An 18675-nucleotide genomic window follows, 5' to 3' on the forward strand; every position below is an offset into this window, starting at 1 on the left:
AGGACCAGTTACCTAGGTAGGCAGGTATCAGTTTGGCGTCAAGTGGCCAGTGGCCTTCCTGCACCTTGGGTAGCATCAGAATGTAGCTACCTAGGTACCTGCCTACCTTGATACAGCTAACTACTGCTATTTCTACCCGTCTAGTACTTCATGCACCCCTTAGTTCTCTGCTCCTCACTCCCAGCCTGCGCCGTACTCCTCTCCGCTACCGCCAACGCACGGTTCCCATTGAACTGACGGCAGCCGACCAGAGTCTGGGGCCTCGTGATTATCGTCCGCTCGGAAGTGTCTGCCTCGTCCGACAAGACGCCCCGCAAACGACGAACAAGCGGCCGCAGCGTGACGACCGACGCACAGCTGATGCCGACGTTGACCTCGACCAGGCCGTAGATGGCGCTGGGGATCTTGTCCCAGGTCGGGTCGAGCGAGGTTCCCGAGGGGTAAAGCGTGTGGAGGCGTATGGCGGAGATGATGCAGGCTCTGGAAACACAAAAGTTGTAAACGTCAGTGACTGGGAGGTGGACACTGTGGCACGGGTATGTGCTGGGGCGGATGCGCTGGACTGGGGGTAACATACGATCCGCCAAAGGCCAACAGCACTCCGAGCAGGACACGTTGTTTGAGCGGCGCGTTGGAGTGTCGAAGGATATAGAGCGGGCCGAGCAGAATCACAAAGTCCATGATCATGTTCCAGCCCTGCGAGGCGAACATGAACCAGGTGTTGTTGTAGATGCACCGCGCTCCGGGGACCCCGTGTGTCCATAGGGCATGGAAAGGGATACAGCGGACCATGCGCAGAACGATGAAGATCAGGTATCCCGTGCACAAGACAGCTATCGAGATGCGACACAGTCGTTTATCCGAGGGCAGGACGCTGACGCGGGCGTATTGAAGCAAGACGGACAACTTGACGAAGAAGTGGGTAAGGGAATAGAGTTGGGTGAGGGCAATGCCAACCTGTTGTTGCTTTAGCACTGTCCGGCTTTGGCATGGGGGATTGCTGGTGTACTTTGGCAAACGCGACCATATTAGCAGGAGGGATGGTTTCGATATGTTTCCCGCTGCCATATACAACGGCTGGCCGTCAGTTAGCTGTGTTCCATTGACTGGGTAGCAATGCCGACAACTGCAAGTTGTGCCTCTTTCCCAGGTACGCACCCATGTGGTTGGTAACTGATAGGAGCACGGTGCACACCTGCAACGATTGTCAACCCCTGTTAAGCACCCTCCGCCTCTAAGCCAAAGAAGTAACAGAGAGTGCAAGTAAGAAGATCGCGCGGGGAAGGACTTCCGTACCAAGGCAATGACAATGCTCAAATCTTCCCAGAAGCGCTTCTTGATCAGGATGAGCCGCGTGTAGATGCGCAGCATTCTCAGGATGACGGGAAGGATCGGGCACACGATGGCAACCGTGGTGAGCTGGTAGCCCCTGGACTCGTTCCGGCGGTTTGGGTCTGGCGTCATGGTGGGACGGGGGGTTGACATGGTTAACTGGGGCCGAAGATGGCGGTCGAAGTACTCTTCTTTGTCCGTAAAATCACCTCAGCCTGCGTAAAAGGGAGGGGAGGTCTGAGGGTTGAAGTCGATACGGAAAAGCTCGCCCGGTGGCCATCCATGCGGATGTTTACCTCTTGCTTTGAAGTGAAGACGCTGCTTAGGTAGCTATTGAAGACCGAGAATCCAATCGACAGGTCTCGGGGCCATGCCATCATAAGCAAGATGTCGGAAACTGTGGTGTGGGTCAGACAGGCCACCCGCCCAGTCGGGAAATCAGCCCCTGAGCGCAATATAGCGCCCAGGAACGCCCACTATAGACCAGGGACTGAGAACAATCGCCATCACTGCTCTCCATGAACGGGGCATAACATGACATTCGATAGTTAACCCGCGCATTGGTTTCAACTGTCGACACAAGACACCTGACGCGCCACCACACCGGGATGATCCCCTAGTGAGTCGGTGACTGGGGTTTGAGATTACTTCTGGGCGAATTGAAACGGTGACGCCCGATTGGGATTCTTGCCTTTCACCTAGCCTACGCCACCAGCCAACTCGGCAAGGCGCTCGGCAGCCCCCGGATGTTGCCGCCGAGGGCTGAAGGGTTTGACCCGATATGAACATTGAACCGAAACTCCCGGTCCCGAAACTTTCATATCTGGACAGAATCCAAGAAGACCTAGACCCAATCGCCCAATAATGCCCGCGAGCCGCCGAGCTGGCAGAAAGCCACCCAATGTTATGTGAAACTTCCCTCCTCGTTAACAGGGACCGCTGTAATTGTCCAAGATCTCGGCGGGCGCCACATAGGCCGCACTGGGACCCGTGGCGTTACCAAACACGACAACTTGACGGCTGGCTTCCGTGTACTTGGGCCACTTCTGGCCGAGATGGTCCTGGGGATCGGCCGAGGGGTTCGCGGCCAGGGAGACCCAAGCCGCTGTTTGGGGAAAATAATCAGCGTCCGTTTTGGGCAGTAATTCGACACAGAATCAGTGGTGCGGACAAGCACTTACCTTCCATTGCGAAGCTCGTCTGCCATTCGAGCTCGGTCGAGTTGCCGCGGAACTGGTAGTGCGTGCCGAAGACGAGGGGGATGTCGGCTGCGGTTTGGTCAGCGCCGTCGTCATTGGGCCATGTCTTTGCCATGGGAAAGGATCTCCGAAATGGAGAGAAGGAGGTACTTACAACTATGCATGCCCCCAAGCCAGTACCGAGGCGTAATGTTGCTGAAGTTGCCCGAGGAAAGGTAAACGTACGTCGGCAACCCATACGCGGCGCGGGCACTGCACGGAACAGATCAGTGACGTACTCCAATGCTTGAAGGAGGGACACACTCACTCCATCTCGCGCCTGGAGCCACATGCCAGCCCGCCGGCTCCCGGCGCACCAGCTCCTTCTGGCGGTGTTGTGGCGTTGATGTTGAAGGGCAAGAACGCCGCCGCCTCGTTGTACGTAAACCCGGTGATCAGTGGCTGCAGCCACGGTTCTGAGTTAGCCTTGCAATGCGTTTTGCAATCGCACGTGCAGAGGTCGCTGCACTCCACAGTAGACAAGAACCTAAAAACGTACCTGCTTCGCGACCAACCCCTTTTCGAGCCTCTCCGTCAGGTTCGCAAAGAGACTAACGCCATCAGCAATGGGGCGGAAAGCCCCTCGGTTAGGATCGGTGTTGGCTTCGTTGACCTTCTTCTGCAGCGCCGGCGCATCAACCTTTTGCATGCACTTGAGTTCGGCGGCCTCGGTGAGGTTGGCACATCCAGCCTTCTGCGCCAGGTCGTGAAAGAGCGTGGTGTTTGTCGGGTTGGTGGCCCCGATACCGGCCGACGAGGCAATGAAGCCGCGGACGATGGGCTTCTCGGGGTATGCGTAGGCCTGGGATAGAACGGCCGTGGAACCGGCGGACTGGCCGTAGAGGACCATGCGGTTTGGGTCGCCGCTGGTTGCCGGGAGAAGTGTATCAGTAAAGACGGAATTGACATGTTGTGGAACAGGACCGGATCCCTGAGTTCACTCACCCAAATCCTGCGATGTTATCCTTGAGCCATTCCACGCTGTTTAGACGTCAGTTTTGCAGAAAGCAGTATGCAATACCAGGAGGTGAACACGTACACGAGCCGGATATCCAGCAGCCCGGCGTTTTTGTTGGCGATCGGCGAGTTGGGGAAGCCGAAGATGCCGAGACGATAACTAACAAAAGATCAATCAGCATGAGTATTCATTTCATGCAAGCCATGGTTTGGGGCCCTGTACTTGAAGGTGACAACAATATGCGTCTGCGTCCTCTGAATCCACTGGTCAGGGACCTGGTAGGGCGCATGGCCGCCGCCCTCCCTAAACCCGCCTCCGCACACCCAAATGATGACGGGCACCTTCTTCTCAACGGGCTTCCGCGGGCCCCAGATGTTGAGATACAAACAATCCTCGCTCTGGGGGTCCGTGTTCTGGAACTCGGGCATCAGCTCCCAGAACGCGCCGGTCCTGTTGCCAGTCTGGAAACAGATGGGCTTGTAGGCTTTTGCGTCAGCGCGACCGTAGTCGGGCGCTCTCTTGGGAGGCATGAAGCGCAGATCCCCGAGCGGGGGGCGGCCGTATGGGATGCCAAGCCATTGGTTCACATCGCGGAGTCCCGTGGCGTTGACGAAACCCGTGTAAGTGCCGCTTGTGGTTTTGACGGTGAGACCATGGTCGGGTCGCTCTTTGCCCGGATCTCGGGCCCCTGTCAAGGGGGCGAGCAGGAAAGAACAGGCAAGAATATAAAACCGCATGGCTGCGGTGTCCAAAATGGCTGTCTTCAGGAATGAGGAGAACCTCCAAGTTGGCCACCAACATCCATGACGGAAACCAGCTTGGTGTCTTTATGCTCCTCGACAGTGGGGTTCTGTGGATGTTCCTTGGTACCCCAGGAGCCCAGGTACCCTTACAGGCTTGCACAAATCTCAACCAATCTGCCATCCGGCATTTGACCCGGCTCGCCCGGTTCTGCAACGCAGCATTAATGCAGCAATCTGGGGTTTGGTGGCATCCCCCGCATCGATAGACGGCTGACTGTGCGCAAGCTCAGTTGCTAGTGGCGCGGATAATACCCAACAAAAGAGCTTGTCATCAGCTCTAACCAGTATAGCCGGCGCATATAAAGCTCAAAATGGCAAGGAGACGCACTGCTGCTGGGTTATCTTTCCGGGGTTCCTAAGGTAGCATCCACCGACCCGGTGGCGTGCAAGTCCCGGGAATCCTTGAAAGTTCGGCGCGATTTGACGCGACCACACTTCCGCCTCCCTCCCTGACCTGCACACATGATACGCTCCATCCAAACCGACATGCCATTGGCGAGGGGGCTGGTTGGTTCCTCTGCCAAGAACAAGGATTGAAATGCAGGTTTGCTTCCTCCAGGCACACCGAGTCTGTCACAAACTCAGGTCACTACCGAGGTGCATAGGCGCCGAAATAGGCTTGGTACGCTCTTAGCGGTGAGGAAGGCGTCTGGTAGGCTCTCACATAAGTCCAGGAACTTTCATTTATATCTTAAACCTTGTATAGTCCAAGATAATATCTTTACTGTGTAGTTCGAGAAACAGTACATTTTTACCTCCAAAAAACGACCTGCAAGTTCTCAGTCGAGTAACTCTCTGCCAGCTGTGTCAGTTCTTTCTTCTTTGCGCTTCATTCGCGCCGCGTGAATCGAATCCAAAAGTCGGTCGTGAGCCAGGTGATGGGGTCCCTGAGCTTCAGGGGTTGAACATTGTTGACGATAGCAACATCGTATCGCCGAAACACCTATATTCCACGGTCAGCATCGAAAGGACAACATGAGAGTTTCTCACCAAGCTAGGGACCCAATTACCTCAGCGAAAAACTTGAGCAATTCCATCCACGCAATGTGTTTTCCGAGACAAACATATTTCCCCGAACTGAACACCAGATCCACGGCGGCCTGCATCTCCTCAAACTTCTCAGGGGTCGCCTCCAGCCAGCGCTCGGGATAGAAGAGGTCAGCGTCGGCGCCCCAGATGCGCGGCAGCTTGCCAACGCTGGAAAGACACTGGCCGACTTCGGTTCCTGGTGGGAGGTAGTATCCATGGATGCTATCACCCGCTTTGGGGACCTCTTTGGTGAAGAGTCCGGCCGACGGGGGCCAGAGACGGAGGGCTTCGCGGATGACGGCCTGGAGGTAAGGCAAGGTTCTGGCATCGGCGTAGGTGATGACGCTTTTGTCGTCTGCTTCGGCAGCTTTGTCGGCATGAAAGTTGTCGATCTCGGCTTGCAGTTTGCGGTATGCCGAAGGGGTGGTGAGAATGGAGAGAAGAGCCATGCGGAGGGCGACGGATGTGGTTTCGGAACCTGCGACGCTATGGACCTGTCAGTCCAGCACTTGACGGCATCGTGTTTCCTTCCGGATGGGGTCCAACCCACATAAGCGTGATGCATTCTTGAACGACGTCCTCCGGTTCGACTCCATTTCGCAAATATCCTCGGATCAAATCATGCTCCGAATTCGCGTCGCCCGGCTCAAGCCGTTGGTGAACCTGATCACTGGCAAATCTACCGCGCGCAGTCAGTGGGAACAATACACCACACATCCACGGGCACCAGACAACTCACTTCATCATCCGCCCGAAGCCCACCTTGTCGCCCTCCCCGGGCATCATCCGGTTCAGCGGCCAGGCGTGCATGACGTAGACAAGCCAGGGCAACGTGCCGAGGATACCAAACATGGGGGTCATGGATTCGGTAATCTCCAGGTACTTCTCGACATCCCCATCCTTTTTGAGGAAGCCAAACGGCTTACCAAAGGTAGCGCTCGTCGCGACGTCAAGCGTGTAGAACTGCGCGCGATGACCGAATTCCATCGGCCGGGGATTGCCCGGCGACGAGATGTACTTCCTCTCAACCAAGTCAAGGAAACGATCGGACCTGGTTGTCAACGCGGCCTTCCATAACGGATAAACCCTGACCAGCCCACTGATTTTGTTGCATTGTTAGAAGCGGAGAACCACAGGATAAAGGGGTTGGGCCACTTGCAGCAGGCAAAAGCTTCGTCTTGCGTTCTTTGCGGCTCTCATTATCTCGCATGGCGATGCAAGAATACCGCTCGAGATTCCAGCGCGAGAACTCGAACCAGAGGCCCTTGGTGTAATCTGCCTTGACCGAGCAGATGCGACGAAACGTCTCGGGATCGTTATATACAACGACGTTGGGCTGGACACGAACGAGAGGGCCATACTTTCGCGTGAGATTGTATGTGTAGGTGGTGACGTCCTCTTTGAAGCAGTGGTATGTCATAACGAGAGGGGTGATTGAATTGAGGAATGGGCCGGGGATATGACGGAGCCGCCACCAGGCGCGGAACACGTGTATGGCTGCAATGAGAGAGCATATGGCTGTCGCTGCGAAGATGGCTGTGCCTGGGGTAGCGACGAAGGCCTGGAGAGAGCCCAAAAGCTCGTGGAGATGGCTCATTTTCTCTATCATTGTCGTGACGGTAGCTGAAGAGGGAGGAGGGGTAGCAAGTTTGGTAGGATTAAAGTTTGGTTGCACGCCCACGCTGGGCAAGACGGGGGGGATCCGTGTCGGATGCAACATGGTGGGTGTTCTCGAGAGCTATGTGATTCGCTATCAACCCTTTTCCCCCAAAACTAATAACCTAGGTAGATCAATTTAGAAATGCCCTTACCCTAGTTGGATCCGAGATGTTCCCGGCTTTTGGGGCTATGTTTAAGGTACCTAACTTCAAGTGTTGTGATACGGCTCTGGCAGTCACTACCACAATCTTCATGTGAGTTTTTTGCAGATGTAATTGGAGGGGTATATCTGACTATCTCGAATCTGGGAATGCAGAGAGTACCTAATAGGGATGCGACAGACATTAAGATAGGATGTGAAAGTTCGGGAATGTGACTGATGAGGCGGGATGTAGTTCAACGGACGGTTCCAAATTTTCTGTGTTTTTGCTACAATACTGCCAAACGTGGTCTGCCCTCGTTTCTGAGGGAGAACTGGGTTTTGCTTCAAGCTAGCATTGTAGCGCGGCCGTCTTCTCATATCCCCTAGGCTCTTTGTAGCGCCTCAACTGCTTTCCGTCTTGACACCGTCAACGGAGATGTTCCAACCCGCTGAAATGATTTACTTTGGCCCCAGTTACCTCTTGATCAGTCGACAATTTACAGCCCGGATACGTCAAGTACCTATGTACGTAGTATCTCTCAGCCAAATGATAACCTTGAACAATAGTCACATGGTAACCTTGGTTGTGTTTCTTCTGTGTTGGGTTGTCATTGAGGAGAAAGGTGTTTTCGGGCACTGTACATAGGTACCTACATACCTACCTACACACCTGAATGTGTGCAGCCTTTCCTGATGCCCGACCAATCCCATTTCCAGTCTGCTCACGCCTTCTGTGATGGCCAGCGCAGTCAAACAGGCTTTGCCACCGCACTACCATTACATACCTGGCCCCAAGGCTCAAACCGCGGATTCACAAACAGGAAAGTGGCACACCTGTACAGTTCTCTGTCATGGAAGTGCTCTGTATGCGATCATGTGCAAGCACCTGCTATGCAGATGCAGGCGGGTATGCAAGAGGTGGAAATCCCAGGGTTATTTAACTTGCCAAACCGGCCTGAGTTACAAACTTAGTCTAGTTACCTACCTGTATTATCATTTACAAACCTCGACCTTCGCTGTTTGTACCGCCGTAACCAGACACTTTCATTGCCAACCAACACCACTTTACGAAAGCAACATGAATTATTTCGAGGACTCAGCTCGAGGAGGGGCAACAGGGGCCGACCGCGAACCTTGGGACCCCAAGGGACTACGGCGGTGGAGAGAGCCGCGGGCACGGTCATGCGCTGGACGGGGGGAATCGTTGATACGGACAGGGTAGCAGAAGAGGCCTGGAGAGCGAGGTGGTTAAAGGAACGGGACGGCAGAGCAATTACCAGGCCGGCGGACGACTTTGACCATCAGCGGGAGACGCTATTTCGGAACGAAACCCTAAGAAGGCACGACGGTCTCAACAAGGCGAAGAGCTCACTGCTGATTCAAATCCGGACGGGAGCAATAGGCCTAGGGGACTTCTTGTTCACACGGGGAGTCCCGGAGGTTCTAACGCCTGCCTGCGAGTGTGGCGAGGGACGAGAGACTGCCGAACACCTAGTAGTGTGGTGTTTGGCCCCACCGTTGGCTCGAAGATGGGAGAGGACTGGAATTCGGACACGACGGGACTTTTACTCTGTTCTACACGGTATCAATCCCACGACTGCACGGCTTGAGAGGAGGATCCTCGACCGGCTGATGGACACGGGGAAGCTGCCGATGTACAGCTTAGCCAGGAGGCTCGAGCTGGAAGCGGCGGCCTGAAACGCCTCGGTCCGGAGGCCAGGAGGCCTCCTCTCTTTGTATACGCAGACTCACCAGAACGCATCGTTCCTTGATTGTTGGCATGGGTTTTTCACCCGGCCCGGGAGGGCACGGTTTTCCTGTACATTAAATAGCTGAGGGTCCGGCACGCCTTAGGGCATAGCGGAGTATGAATAATAATATATTTCGAGGAGGTCACTGATGCTGGTGCCTATGCGGCAAAGCGTGGCTCAGCGATCAAAGACCTCAATGCAACACAGGATAATGAAATAAAGACCGGAAGCAAATGGGGAACCGACGAGCTCTTCGCCGCCCGCGTCGTGATTCGCACCGCCCGGTCCATCCGCAACTTTAACCACCTCTTACCCATCTTGCGAAGGCATTCTGACCTGCTGTTGGCCGCGCGGACGCAGCCCCCTATACAGGAATTTTTATGGGTGCCCGAGCGTCTGCTGGTCAGTCGACAGAATGAGGGAGGAAAAGAAAACATAAAGCCAAAGAAATAAAAGTAGACTTTTGGTTTTCTTTTTAGTTAGTTAATAGGATTGCGTGATGATACAAGAATCCCCATTGTGTGATTAGAGTTAGAGATAGTCCGTAATACAGTAAAATGGAGGGCCCAGGGTTAGGGTTTGGACCCCCTGGGTGGGCACGTGGGTGCCCCGCATTTAGATTAGATAAGGAAGCATCGCGTGCAGCCTGCAGTGGAATTACTTCCACGGCAGCCATCGCGACACTTCCTTTCAAGAATCATTCGCCTTTTCCACCTCTTTTCGTTGTTCTTAATTGCGGTTCCCTTATTTCAGATACTTTTCGTATCACCTGATTTGTCTTCTCTTCTTTTCTCTTTTTTTTTCTTCTTCTTCTTTCCTTTCTTTTTTCTCTCTTTTTTCACGGTCCTATTTCTTTCGCCCTTAGGATGGTGAGACTACCTACATACCTATTTATCTACCTACCTGATTGGCCAGGGTGGCTATGTTGATAAGTCCTTCCTTTTATCGCACTCGGCTGTGTTATTCAATTTGGTCACCTTGGGATTCTTTTCCTCCATCTTCCGTCGAGAAGCATCGGCTCCATGAAAACTAAGATCCAACATCCGACACAGCCGGCGTGGCAAGGTTTGTAAAGGCAAAGTCGAAATCTGCCGATGATAGATGTTGAGGCCCGAATTGGCGGCAGGTTCCTTGCCTGGGAAGTCCAACTTATCAAGAAACGCAGCTCGGACATTGGCGATATACATGTTCAATGACTTTGGCCGGTCCCCACCTGGAAAAAGAAAGCGAATCTGGGAAATCATAGCATGGTCAGTTTTAAATCCTTGGGATCCCCGCTGTGGAATGGGAAATCACGAGCGGGGCATAAACATAAGTAAGAGAGAGGTATGAATGACCCACCCGGAAGCTAGAAGAGGGAGGTTCTGGTTTGGGTGCACGACGCCGCTTTTCTTGTGCGAAAGCAATGAGGACAGCAACCAAGAATGGGTCTTTCAAAGGGTCCTTCTGGCGATGATGGTTTAAATGGCGGTGCAGACGGGATATTCCGGGGAGGTTCATGCCGTAACGCGAATGACTCGGAGGAGAGATGAAGCATCTTCTTTCCACAGCAGTCTCGTCATGGTTGAAGCATGGGAACATGATAGTCTTGCGAGTGGTGCTCTGGAACGAGACCGAAATGCCAGAGTACACGACACCGGCGCAAGGGCGTTGGTTGAAGTTGAGACTAGCAATTCGCCTTGGAAATTCAACCAGTGTCAGTATAGACCGGTCCCAATAATTACCCTACTAATGGTAGAACACGTACTGGTCACCAATCGTGATTTGACCGCCAAGCGGCGGGAGAAGCCTTTGGGTAGTTTCAATGAACTCCTCATGTGTGAGTCGGAACTTGAGACGATCGGCGAGAAAAAGCTCGAGCTGGGATTTTGGAGGCGGTGGGTCGGTATTCGTATTGGCGTTCCCATGGTTAGCTGTATCTCGGTCGCCGCGATAATGTATACGACAATTGAGCAGGGCGACTTGTCGGTCGCTCCAGCGCAGCGGATGCACCAGCAGTCGTTCTCGAGGGTAGAGAGCAGCGAGTTTGTTGATTGACAATCCTGGTGGTGGGAATGATGATGTGCTTGGAGAATTGGGCCAGTAGTCGGCCTGCTCATCGGGAACAGCCATGGTCGATGGTGCACTGAGGGTTGCTCAGTCGGCGCGTGTCGAAAACCGAGTGGAAGGGAAGAGCTGTGAAGATGAGCAAGCTTGTTGAAGACAGCGAGGTTGTGCTCAACGCGAGTTCACGTGATGACCTACCAGTGTGCAGTGGGTGGTGCTAAAAGCCCCACATCGTTTGCAATGGAACAAAATTGAATAAGATCGAACCCAGGAAGGTACGAAGTACTTCGTACCTAGGTAGGTAGCTGTTACCTAACCGCCGATTCTGGATTCACCATGACCAACCTCGTCTTAACCATCCATTATAACCATGACGGCCACGCCAAACAGCGCCAACTGGTAGCACGAATCAAGTGTTGAACCGGGGTGGGAGGGAAGGGGCTAGGCTGGGGAATGGTGAAATCATGCCAGACGGCCGCACCGGTCGCGGTTGTGACGGTAACGAGCCCGGAGGACCAGGTGGTGGTCATGGCGTCTGTGTACCTCTATCGCCAGCTGGGTGCTACTTGACAGTTGGGTTGGCCGTCATCTCGTTGGCGTTTTGTCGAGTGCTCGCGGCTGCGTTGGTTGTGTGGCTGGGGCTGGTGCGTTATGTCGTTGGCTTGGAGCTGATGCGTTATGTCGTTGGCTTGGAGCTGATGCGGCAGTATCACTCGAGGGCGAGGGACAACGGGTGCTAGAATCATTCAACTATGCGCAGCGTGATGCTAGCATCTCCCAGCCGGGACACGCGCCCGGTTGCTGAGCAAGCCTGTGGACAGGCATATCGGGCTGTCCTTCTGCTCTGCACGGGCGTTGCTGTCTGCGCCATCGCGTGGTCGTGCTAAACCAAGAACAAGGGGCTGAGTGGTGGCGGTGTGGTGTTGACCGTCCCAACGGTTGAGTAGGCAGGCAACGAAAACGGATCAAAAGATCCGATAATGCGGCTCGGGTACCTATGTGATCTCCACAAGCATACTGATCCTTCCATGATCCCTCCAGCGGTCAAGAAGCAATAGTAAGCAGAGAAGCAAGGCGGTGGATATTTCTGCTCTAGGCTGCCTCGTAGGAAGATCGGTTTCGGGAAATAGCAGTGGAAAGGTCAAGTCCGAGCCTTGTGGAGCTATACTTAGCTTTGTCTTAACATGCTTGAACTATCAATCTTAATCGAGCCGTTTTTCCGAGCCTAGACCCGCCCAAACCTGACAACACCAGATATCCAATCGTTTGGCCCGAAGGATGCCGCCTAAGCTTCACAGGGCAGCATCACAAGATCTTGGCCCCCATATTGGGTAATTTCCCAAGCCCCTTTCGAAGTGGATAAATAAGTCGGCGCGCCCCGAGTTAATTCATGTGTCGACCACCTCACACATCACATATATCAAACTCTTTTCTGTCGACGACTTGGTGTCTTCACCCATTCAAAATACCACATACAAGCCTCCAACCAAACCACCAAAATAATCATCATGCACTCCCTCACTATCCTCTCCGCCCTCGCCGGCGCGTCTCTCGCCCTCGCCCAGCCCCTCGAGGCTCCCGCAGCCCAGATCACCGCCGCCCCCGATGCGAGATTGGTCAAGCCCGCCCTGGCGCTGGCCCGCCGTCAGGGAGAGAGCAAGGAGTGCTCGTCCAAGGCCGATGAAATCTGGTCGGACCAGCCCGAACTCGCCATCAGCGACAGCTTGGCGCTGTGGATGATGAGCCAGGCCGAACAGCTCCAGACCCTCTCCATCGACGACCCGAAATACATCAGCGGAGTCTGTTCCGCCGCCTTCCAAACCTCGGTCGATGCCCCCGCCCCCATCGCGTCAGCCTACTCGTCCTTCGTGAGCGAGTCTGTCTCTTGGGCCAACAAGGTGAAGCCCACCGTCACGAGCCTGGCCCAGAGCTGTGGCGGCGCGTTGAGCGCTGGCCTCGAGCTTGTGCTCGCCACCGACTTCGACACCTGCACGTCACTCTATGACGCGTACATGGATGCCGCCATGGCTTACGCTAGCACCGTCGGCAACACCAGCGTCTCGCCCACCGAGAGCAACACTTCCTCCGGGCCTGCCGAGACTGGCGCGCCCACCAACGACAGCGATGGCGCTGATAACTCCGACGACTCGACCGACGGGGAGACGACCAGCACCTCGACCGGTGCCGCCCCACGGGAGACTGGGTTTGCCGTCGCGGCTGCGGCCGTGGTGGCTGTTGCTGGTGCCATGGTGGCGCTTTAAGGGACTGGATGGACAGGGGCGTGTTAATAAAGGCGGATAGAGAGGGATAAAGCGAGATGTGTATATGTATCTATGTAATTTGTACATGATTATTGTCTCATTGGCGCCGCTGGCTTTTAGAACTAGAGTCAAGTCACGGGTGGAAATGAAGAGAGCGTTAATACGTCTTCACATGGCGGCCATCTAAACCCCGGGGCTCTCTTCAAGTGCAGCTCATGTTATTGAAGACATGAAAACCTCTCGGTTCCCCCATTTGACTTGCCCCATCTCACTCCCAAACAAGCTCCCCGGTTGGGCGGGAAACGGAGAGGAACCCAACCGCCACTTGCAGTCACGCAAGCCCACATCTTTTCTCGCTTCACGATCTGCTCTGGTTGGCCCTGCTCTCCTCAACCCGACACCCCTGAGACTGAACCAGCCGAACAAAGACTTACCCGCTCGTGACGTAGGCTCCGTTTCTGTCACTCACTGCATTGGAATACATGATGACACACAGTTGAGGAGCATCATCATACGGCGAACTTGCATAGAATGGCGCGCCAATGAGTGATGCCCAACCCCAACATCCGTGACATCCAATAAACACTCCGCTCATTACCCCCTGATTTATGGATGTGAGAGTGAGACAAAACGCAGACTCAAGTACGGACAAACCTGGACCCAAATGAGGCTCGGTACAGTGGTACCCATCAGGTGAAGGATTTGGGCACCAAGGATTCGAAGCTATTCGAGCTGGTAATGCTGCGGCCTTTAACAACGAGATTGAGCACTGGATTAGAGCCCAGCAAGGCCACGAATGAACGGCAGGGACGGAGGGCGGAATTGGGTACCGAGGGTGTGTGTCGGTCAGAGGCAGAACCCCGAGAATATGCCCTCCTAGGAGGTTAATAACAACCAATATCCCTGAGCAATTTCCAAAATTCAAGTTGGGAGTGTGAACCATCAACCTCGCGTAGGTACATGTACCATCCATCTCACCACCCACCATGTGCACCGCCTAACCTAGGTAAGCTCGCAACAGACTCCACCATCAGGTACCTAGGTCTTCCCCTTCGCCATCAACAACATCGTGGTCACGCGCATGCTCGACTCCGTGCACCCCAACGCAATCCGCAGGCCCGCCAACGACCCCAACAGCTACAGGCTCGGCCCCATGGGCGGGGCTGGCGAAAGAGCTGCTGCAGTACATGTACGTATCGCCGGCCGATGTTGAAAAGGAGCCGACAGTCAAGGGTATCCTCAGGCAGGGTTAGTTCAGGTCTTTGTTTCCCAGTTTTAGATCATATATGGTTTCTAATAGATGGATTAGTTCGTACCCTTCTGTCCGAGGTCAATACCAACGCGATTGAGATCAAGTCGATGATGCAAAATGAAAAAGATCAGAAAGTTCTGAATTGGCTAACATCATGAACTATAGCCTTCTGCATGGCAGACACATCAAAACGCATCAAGAGGGTACGGGCTAGTGGCTCCTAAACGACGCCAAGTTTCAGAACTGCGTGGAAACGAAGGGTCAAACGGTGTTTTGCCGCGGAATGCCTGGGCCAGGAAAAACGATCCTCGAGGCCGTGATAATCACCAGTCTTGGCTCTCGTTTTTTGCAGGACCAATCCGTTGAAATAGCGTATATATACTGCAACCTTTGGCAGCAAAATGAGCAGTCTGTGGAGGGTCTGTTTGCATCCCTGTTAAAACAATTAACTCAGAACCAACCTCGGATGTCAGACAAGCTGAGGAAACTCTTTGATCAACATCAGACAAAGGGGACGCGTCCGTCCCTGTATGAAATCTCGGATGCCTTTGACACGGTGATTAGCGAGCTCTCGAGGGTATTTATTGTCGTCGACGCTTTGGACAAATGCCCAACAGCAGGTCGCTGTCGGACGGCATTCTTGACGGGACTGCTGGAACCCCGGAAACACGGCGCAAGCGTCCTTGCCGCCCCGAGGTCCATCCCGGAAATTACGGAGAAGTTTGACCTGGACACCTGGCTGGATATCCATGCTAGGGATGAGGACGTGGCCAAGTTCGTGGACGCGCAGATCTCGCAAGGGAGCTCCGTACTTGTTGAAAAACATGCGAGAGGAGGTCAGGGATGAGATCGCCAAAGCCGCCAGCGGGATGTAAGCACTTGAATTGAATACCCAATCTGGGACATCCTGCATTTTGGGTGACCGGTGTTCTTGCGATACCTTTCTTTGGCAAGGTTGGGGGTGGATTCACTCATGGATGGCAGATTGCCCAAAGACATCAAAGCCGCACTGAAACCCTACCCAGCGGTTCGAGCGCGTACCGCGCCGCCTACGAAGACGACATGAATAGGGTAGAGCACCAGGGCCCAACAGATACCGAGTTTGAACAGCAGCTTACAGACGTATCAACTATACAAATACGCCACCAGCTTTTGGGGCCATCATGGCCGGGAGGCAGAGAGTCAGGATCGATCGATTTTGGGGTTTCTCCAATCCCAAGTCAAGGCCGAAGCCTCCTGTCAAGCACTCCTGGCCACCGGAGCGAGTATTCGAGATATTCCAGCGCGTATGACGAGGCTCCACTTGGCGGCATACTTCGGGGTCAGAATGTTGTGTCCACTCTGGTTAGTCACCATGGCCGGGACCCGGAGGTGGCCATAAACAGACGCCGTTGTCGTGGGCCGCACAGAACGGGCATGGGGCTGTCGTGGAGTTGTTGCTCGGTGCCGGTGCAAACAGAACACTGTCGGACAAGTCAGACCTAACTCGGCTGTCATGGGCCACCCAAGGCAACCATGAGCCCGTCGTGCAGTTACTCCTCGGCAACGACGATACCTGCCCCGAACAGCAAATAACTCGGAGTTGCCGCAACCATCTGCTAATGTGGAAAGGGCTCTCGTGCCACCTTCAGTCAACGAAGGCGTTTACCTCGAGCCGGTGGATACCAGGACAAGACGAGTCTGGCCGTTGCATGCCCTAGAACATGTTTCGTTCGAGATAGCCCTGACAACAACGGGCAAGCTACCCTACATCGAGTTGCGGCGGTAGGTGATGAAGCTATGAACAAAGTTCTTTTGCGCCCGCTTCCCGAACAAATGGTGGACAACGCAGGGCGAACCCCGCTAGCTGTTGCGCTGCAGAATGGCCACAAAGGAGCAGCTAGCCTGTTGTTGGGGCGGTCCTGGGAAACCGCCGATGAACTTCTTTCTGAACTTGCGGCGTCAAAGCTGTCAGATATGGAGCGCCGTCTCTTCCAAGCTGCCGTGAGCGGGGGTGTAGACACGGTGCGAGTCTTGACCCAGTTCGGGGTAGACCTGGCCTATCCCGAATGGGGTGCTACTGCTCTTCTCGAGGTCATCGCGCAGGGCCAGGTGCAAGCGGCGAAACTGTTGATAGAGTCGGGAGCGAGCAAAAGGGTCTGTGTCAACTTGAGCAGCAGGACACCTCTCCAGTCTCGAGTGGGCCGAGTTCTACAACATGGACGAAAGTAACCCGGATCTTTCCTAGATATTCAATCGCTTTTTTCTTTTTCTTTCCTTTTTCTTCTTTTTTTCTCTTTCGTTTTGGATTAGGGTTAGCAAGGCGCAGTATCACGAGTGACAGACAATCGAAGATGCCTGAGGTTTCATCGAGTCCGGCCGAACTTGCATACACAGGAGCTGCATGAACTCGAGGCCCGTGCCACTGCAGCCCGTCCCGTCCAGTCGGAATTGATGGCGAATTTTGAGACCAATGCCGACGCATATCATCGCATCGTGGGGTTGGTGTTCTTTCCGGGTTGTAAGTCTGTTGCACATGTGGGCAGCAAGAGCATCGTGGCGGGAGGTGGGGCGGTGGTCCGACAAGTAACAAGAGCTTATTGTGATGATGGTTCGAAACCTGCCTGTGATTTGAATGAAGTTTTGTCATTTGTCAGGTTGGCCAAGCCGGCCCGAACAATGGGAAAAATCAAAGCCTGGGTCGAACTGGGGGCACATGCCGGCCCTCGTGGGACCCATGCAAAGCTATGCCCAACTTGGTCATCCTGGGGCTCTTCCCCCAAAGGACCAATCTGCGGGTATCCCGGAAGCCTGTCTTTGGGGACTTTCTTTGGCCTTAAGTGGGGGAACCTTGGGAGCTCAGTGGGCGAAGACACCACCAGGGAGTCATGGCGCCATCGCCTGGCACCTGCCGTTACATGGCGGGAATCCGGTCATCAATCTGGGCATACCCGAGAGACCGAGGAACCCCTGGACTTTTTGTCGATTGGCGTCAATTGGCTGACCCGACTCCCTGGCTGCATGCACACTTGCCTGCACTCGCCTGCACTTGAACCACTTTCCCCCTCGGTGCCGGACCTGGTGCCGTCGCCCTGTTCGCTATAAAACTTGAAAATCCACTCTGCGCAGAATTCCCAACGACTGCTTTTCGCTAACCTTCATTGCGCTCTTTCCCCGAACCCACGAAACGAAACGAACACGTCAGCCAACCCGGCACCAGAGATACCTAGAATACGTAATACGAATATTTGCACGGTAACTACAGAATACTTTGCACAAAACCGGCGGATCCCTCAGCAACGCCACCGACTCGATTTGTCCCAACAATTAAGAAGCAACAAACCAACAACTCAAGTCAACACCAATTAAGTGCGCCCAAATGTCGTCACCCGCGCACCCCACATCTCCGCCGCCCGTCCCCACGGACCCGGGTCCCGACAACGATGAGCCCCTGGTTGCCGACGACGTGGGTTTTGTCCGAGCCGTGGCTTGCGGAACTCCACTCTGCTAACATCTGTCCGTCAACGTCTCAGAATCCAGATGCGCAGGATGACGATTCTACTTACGGGGTCAGTCCGGTTGTGGCTTGCGGTTTGGGCCAGCGTATTGTAGCTGACCGCTGTCCAGTCCCTGGCAAGCTCCTCCACCTCGCTCGCATCGAGCGTCATGAGATTCAGGCATGAGAATGGACGCTCGTACCACGGCTGGAAACCAGAAAGGGGTGGGTGGACTTGCTGCGAGAAAATGACCGCACTTGACTGATCATTACTAGGATACATCTTGCCTAGTGATGAAGTAAGGATGACATGAACGCAATCAAACTGACATCCGTGATACTGATCGTGTTTCCTCTGATAGCAAGAAAGCGACCGGTTAGGTAAGATGAATGATTTGCCCTGTCTTATCTCTTGACTTCAATGCTGACACCCCCTAGATATGCAACATCACATCTTCTACTTGACCCTCGACGGCGCACTACATATCTGCCCTGCCGGGAAGGAAGGCGCGCCGTTAAAACGAGTACTGGATGCCGGGACAGGCACCGGAATTTGGGCCATGGACTTTGGTACGGCACCCTCGGAGACTCGATGCCCTTGGTCATTTTCCCCGTCTCGCTAACCAACCCCTCTTCTAGCCGACACGCACCCCGGCACCCATGTAAGCTTTTCTGTGGTGCCATCCCGCGCGAGACGACGAACAGGCCACAGTAACAAACAAATAGAGG

At 54.3% G+C, this 18675-nt stretch overlaps 7 protein-coding genes across 7 annotated transcripts in view; 3 read left to right on the forward strand and 4 right to left on the reverse strand.

Moving 5' to 3' along the window:
- Positions 1-140: 140 nt before the first annotated feature.
- Positions 141-1464, reverse strand: CHGG_00351 (uncharacterized protein; the record flags this gene model as incomplete). Its single annotated transcript, XM_001219571.1, has 3 exons — positions 141-480; positions 578-906; positions 1297-1464. 3 exons carry the CDS (start codon positions 1462-1464, stop codon positions 141-143), a joined length of 837 nt encoding a protein of 278 aa, XP_001219572.1.
- Positions 1465-2258: 794 nt separating this feature from the next.
- On the reverse strand, positions 2259-4265 carry CHGG_00352 (uncharacterized protein; the record flags this gene model as incomplete). The annotated part of the gene is made up of 8 exons (XM_001219572.1): positions 2259-2437; positions 2514-2656; positions 2757-2783; positions 2839-2972; positions 3070-3436; positions 3516-3551; positions 3610-3687; positions 3751-4265. The coding sequence occupies 8 exons, from the start codon at positions 4263-4265 to the stop codon at positions 2259-2261; spliced, it is 1479 nt and encodes a 492-aa protein (XP_001219573.1).
- Positions 4266-5160: 895 nt separating this feature from the next.
- Positions 5161-7080, reverse strand: CHGG_00353 (uncharacterized protein; the record flags this gene model as incomplete). The annotated part of the gene is made up of 4 exons (XM_001219573.1): positions 5161-5218; positions 5322-5846; positions 6100-6323; positions 6412-7080. 4 exons carry the CDS (start codon positions 7078-7080, stop codon positions 5161-5163), a joined length of 1476 nt encoding a protein of 491 aa, XP_001219574.1.
- Positions 7081-10101: 3021 nt separating this feature from the next.
- CHGG_00354 (uncharacterized protein) lies at positions 10102-11024 on the reverse strand (the record flags this gene model as incomplete). The annotated part of the gene is made up of 3 exons (XM_001219574.1): positions 10102-10125; positions 10254-10590; positions 10660-11024. 3 exons carry the CDS (start codon positions 11022-11024, stop codon positions 10102-10104), a joined length of 726 nt encoding a protein of 241 aa, XP_001219575.1.
- Positions 11025-12466: 1442 nt separating this feature from the next.
- Positions 12467-13219, forward strand: CHGG_00355 (uncharacterized protein; the record flags this gene model as incomplete). The annotated part of the gene is made up of 1 exon (XM_001219575.1): positions 12467-13219. The coding sequence occupies one exon, from the start codon at positions 12467-12469 to the stop codon at positions 13217-13219; it is 753 nt and encodes a 250-aa protein (XP_001219576.1).
- Positions 13220-15295: 2076 nt separating this feature from the next.
- Positions 15296-17454, forward strand: CHGG_00356 (uncharacterized protein; the record flags this gene model as incomplete). The annotated part of the gene is made up of 5 exons (XM_001219576.1): positions 15296-15342; positions 15497-15815; positions 16332-16607; positions 16848-16971; positions 17108-17454. The coding sequence occupies 5 exons, from the start codon at positions 15296-15298 to the stop codon at positions 17452-17454; spliced, it is 1113 nt and encodes a 370-aa protein (XP_001219577.1).
- Positions 17455-17829: 375 nt separating this feature from the next.
- CHGG_00357 (uncharacterized protein) overlaps positions 17830-18675 on the forward strand; it is a gene marked incomplete at both ends in the record, with an annotated part of 4603 nt that continues 3757 nt past the window's right edge. The window contains 5 exons of the mRNA XM_001219577.1: positions 17830-17916; positions 18078-18171; positions 18223-18245; positions 18309-18327; positions 18385-18547. Of these exons, the coding sequence (XP_001219578.1) occupies positions 17830-17916; positions 18078-18171; positions 18223-18245; positions 18309-18327; positions 18385-18547 (386 nt within the window). The remainder of the gene's footprint in view (positions 17917-18077; positions 18172-18222; positions 18246-18308; positions 18328-18384; positions 18548-18675) is intronic.

The sequence above is a fragment of the Chaetomium globosum genome, genomic scaffold (genome assembly GCF_000143365.1).
Source record: "Chaetomium globosum CBS 148.51 scaffold_1 genomic scaffold, whole genome shotgun sequence".
NCBI lineage: Eukaryota > Fungi > Ascomycota > Sordariomycetes > Sordariales > Chaetomiaceae > Chaetomium > Chaetomium globosum.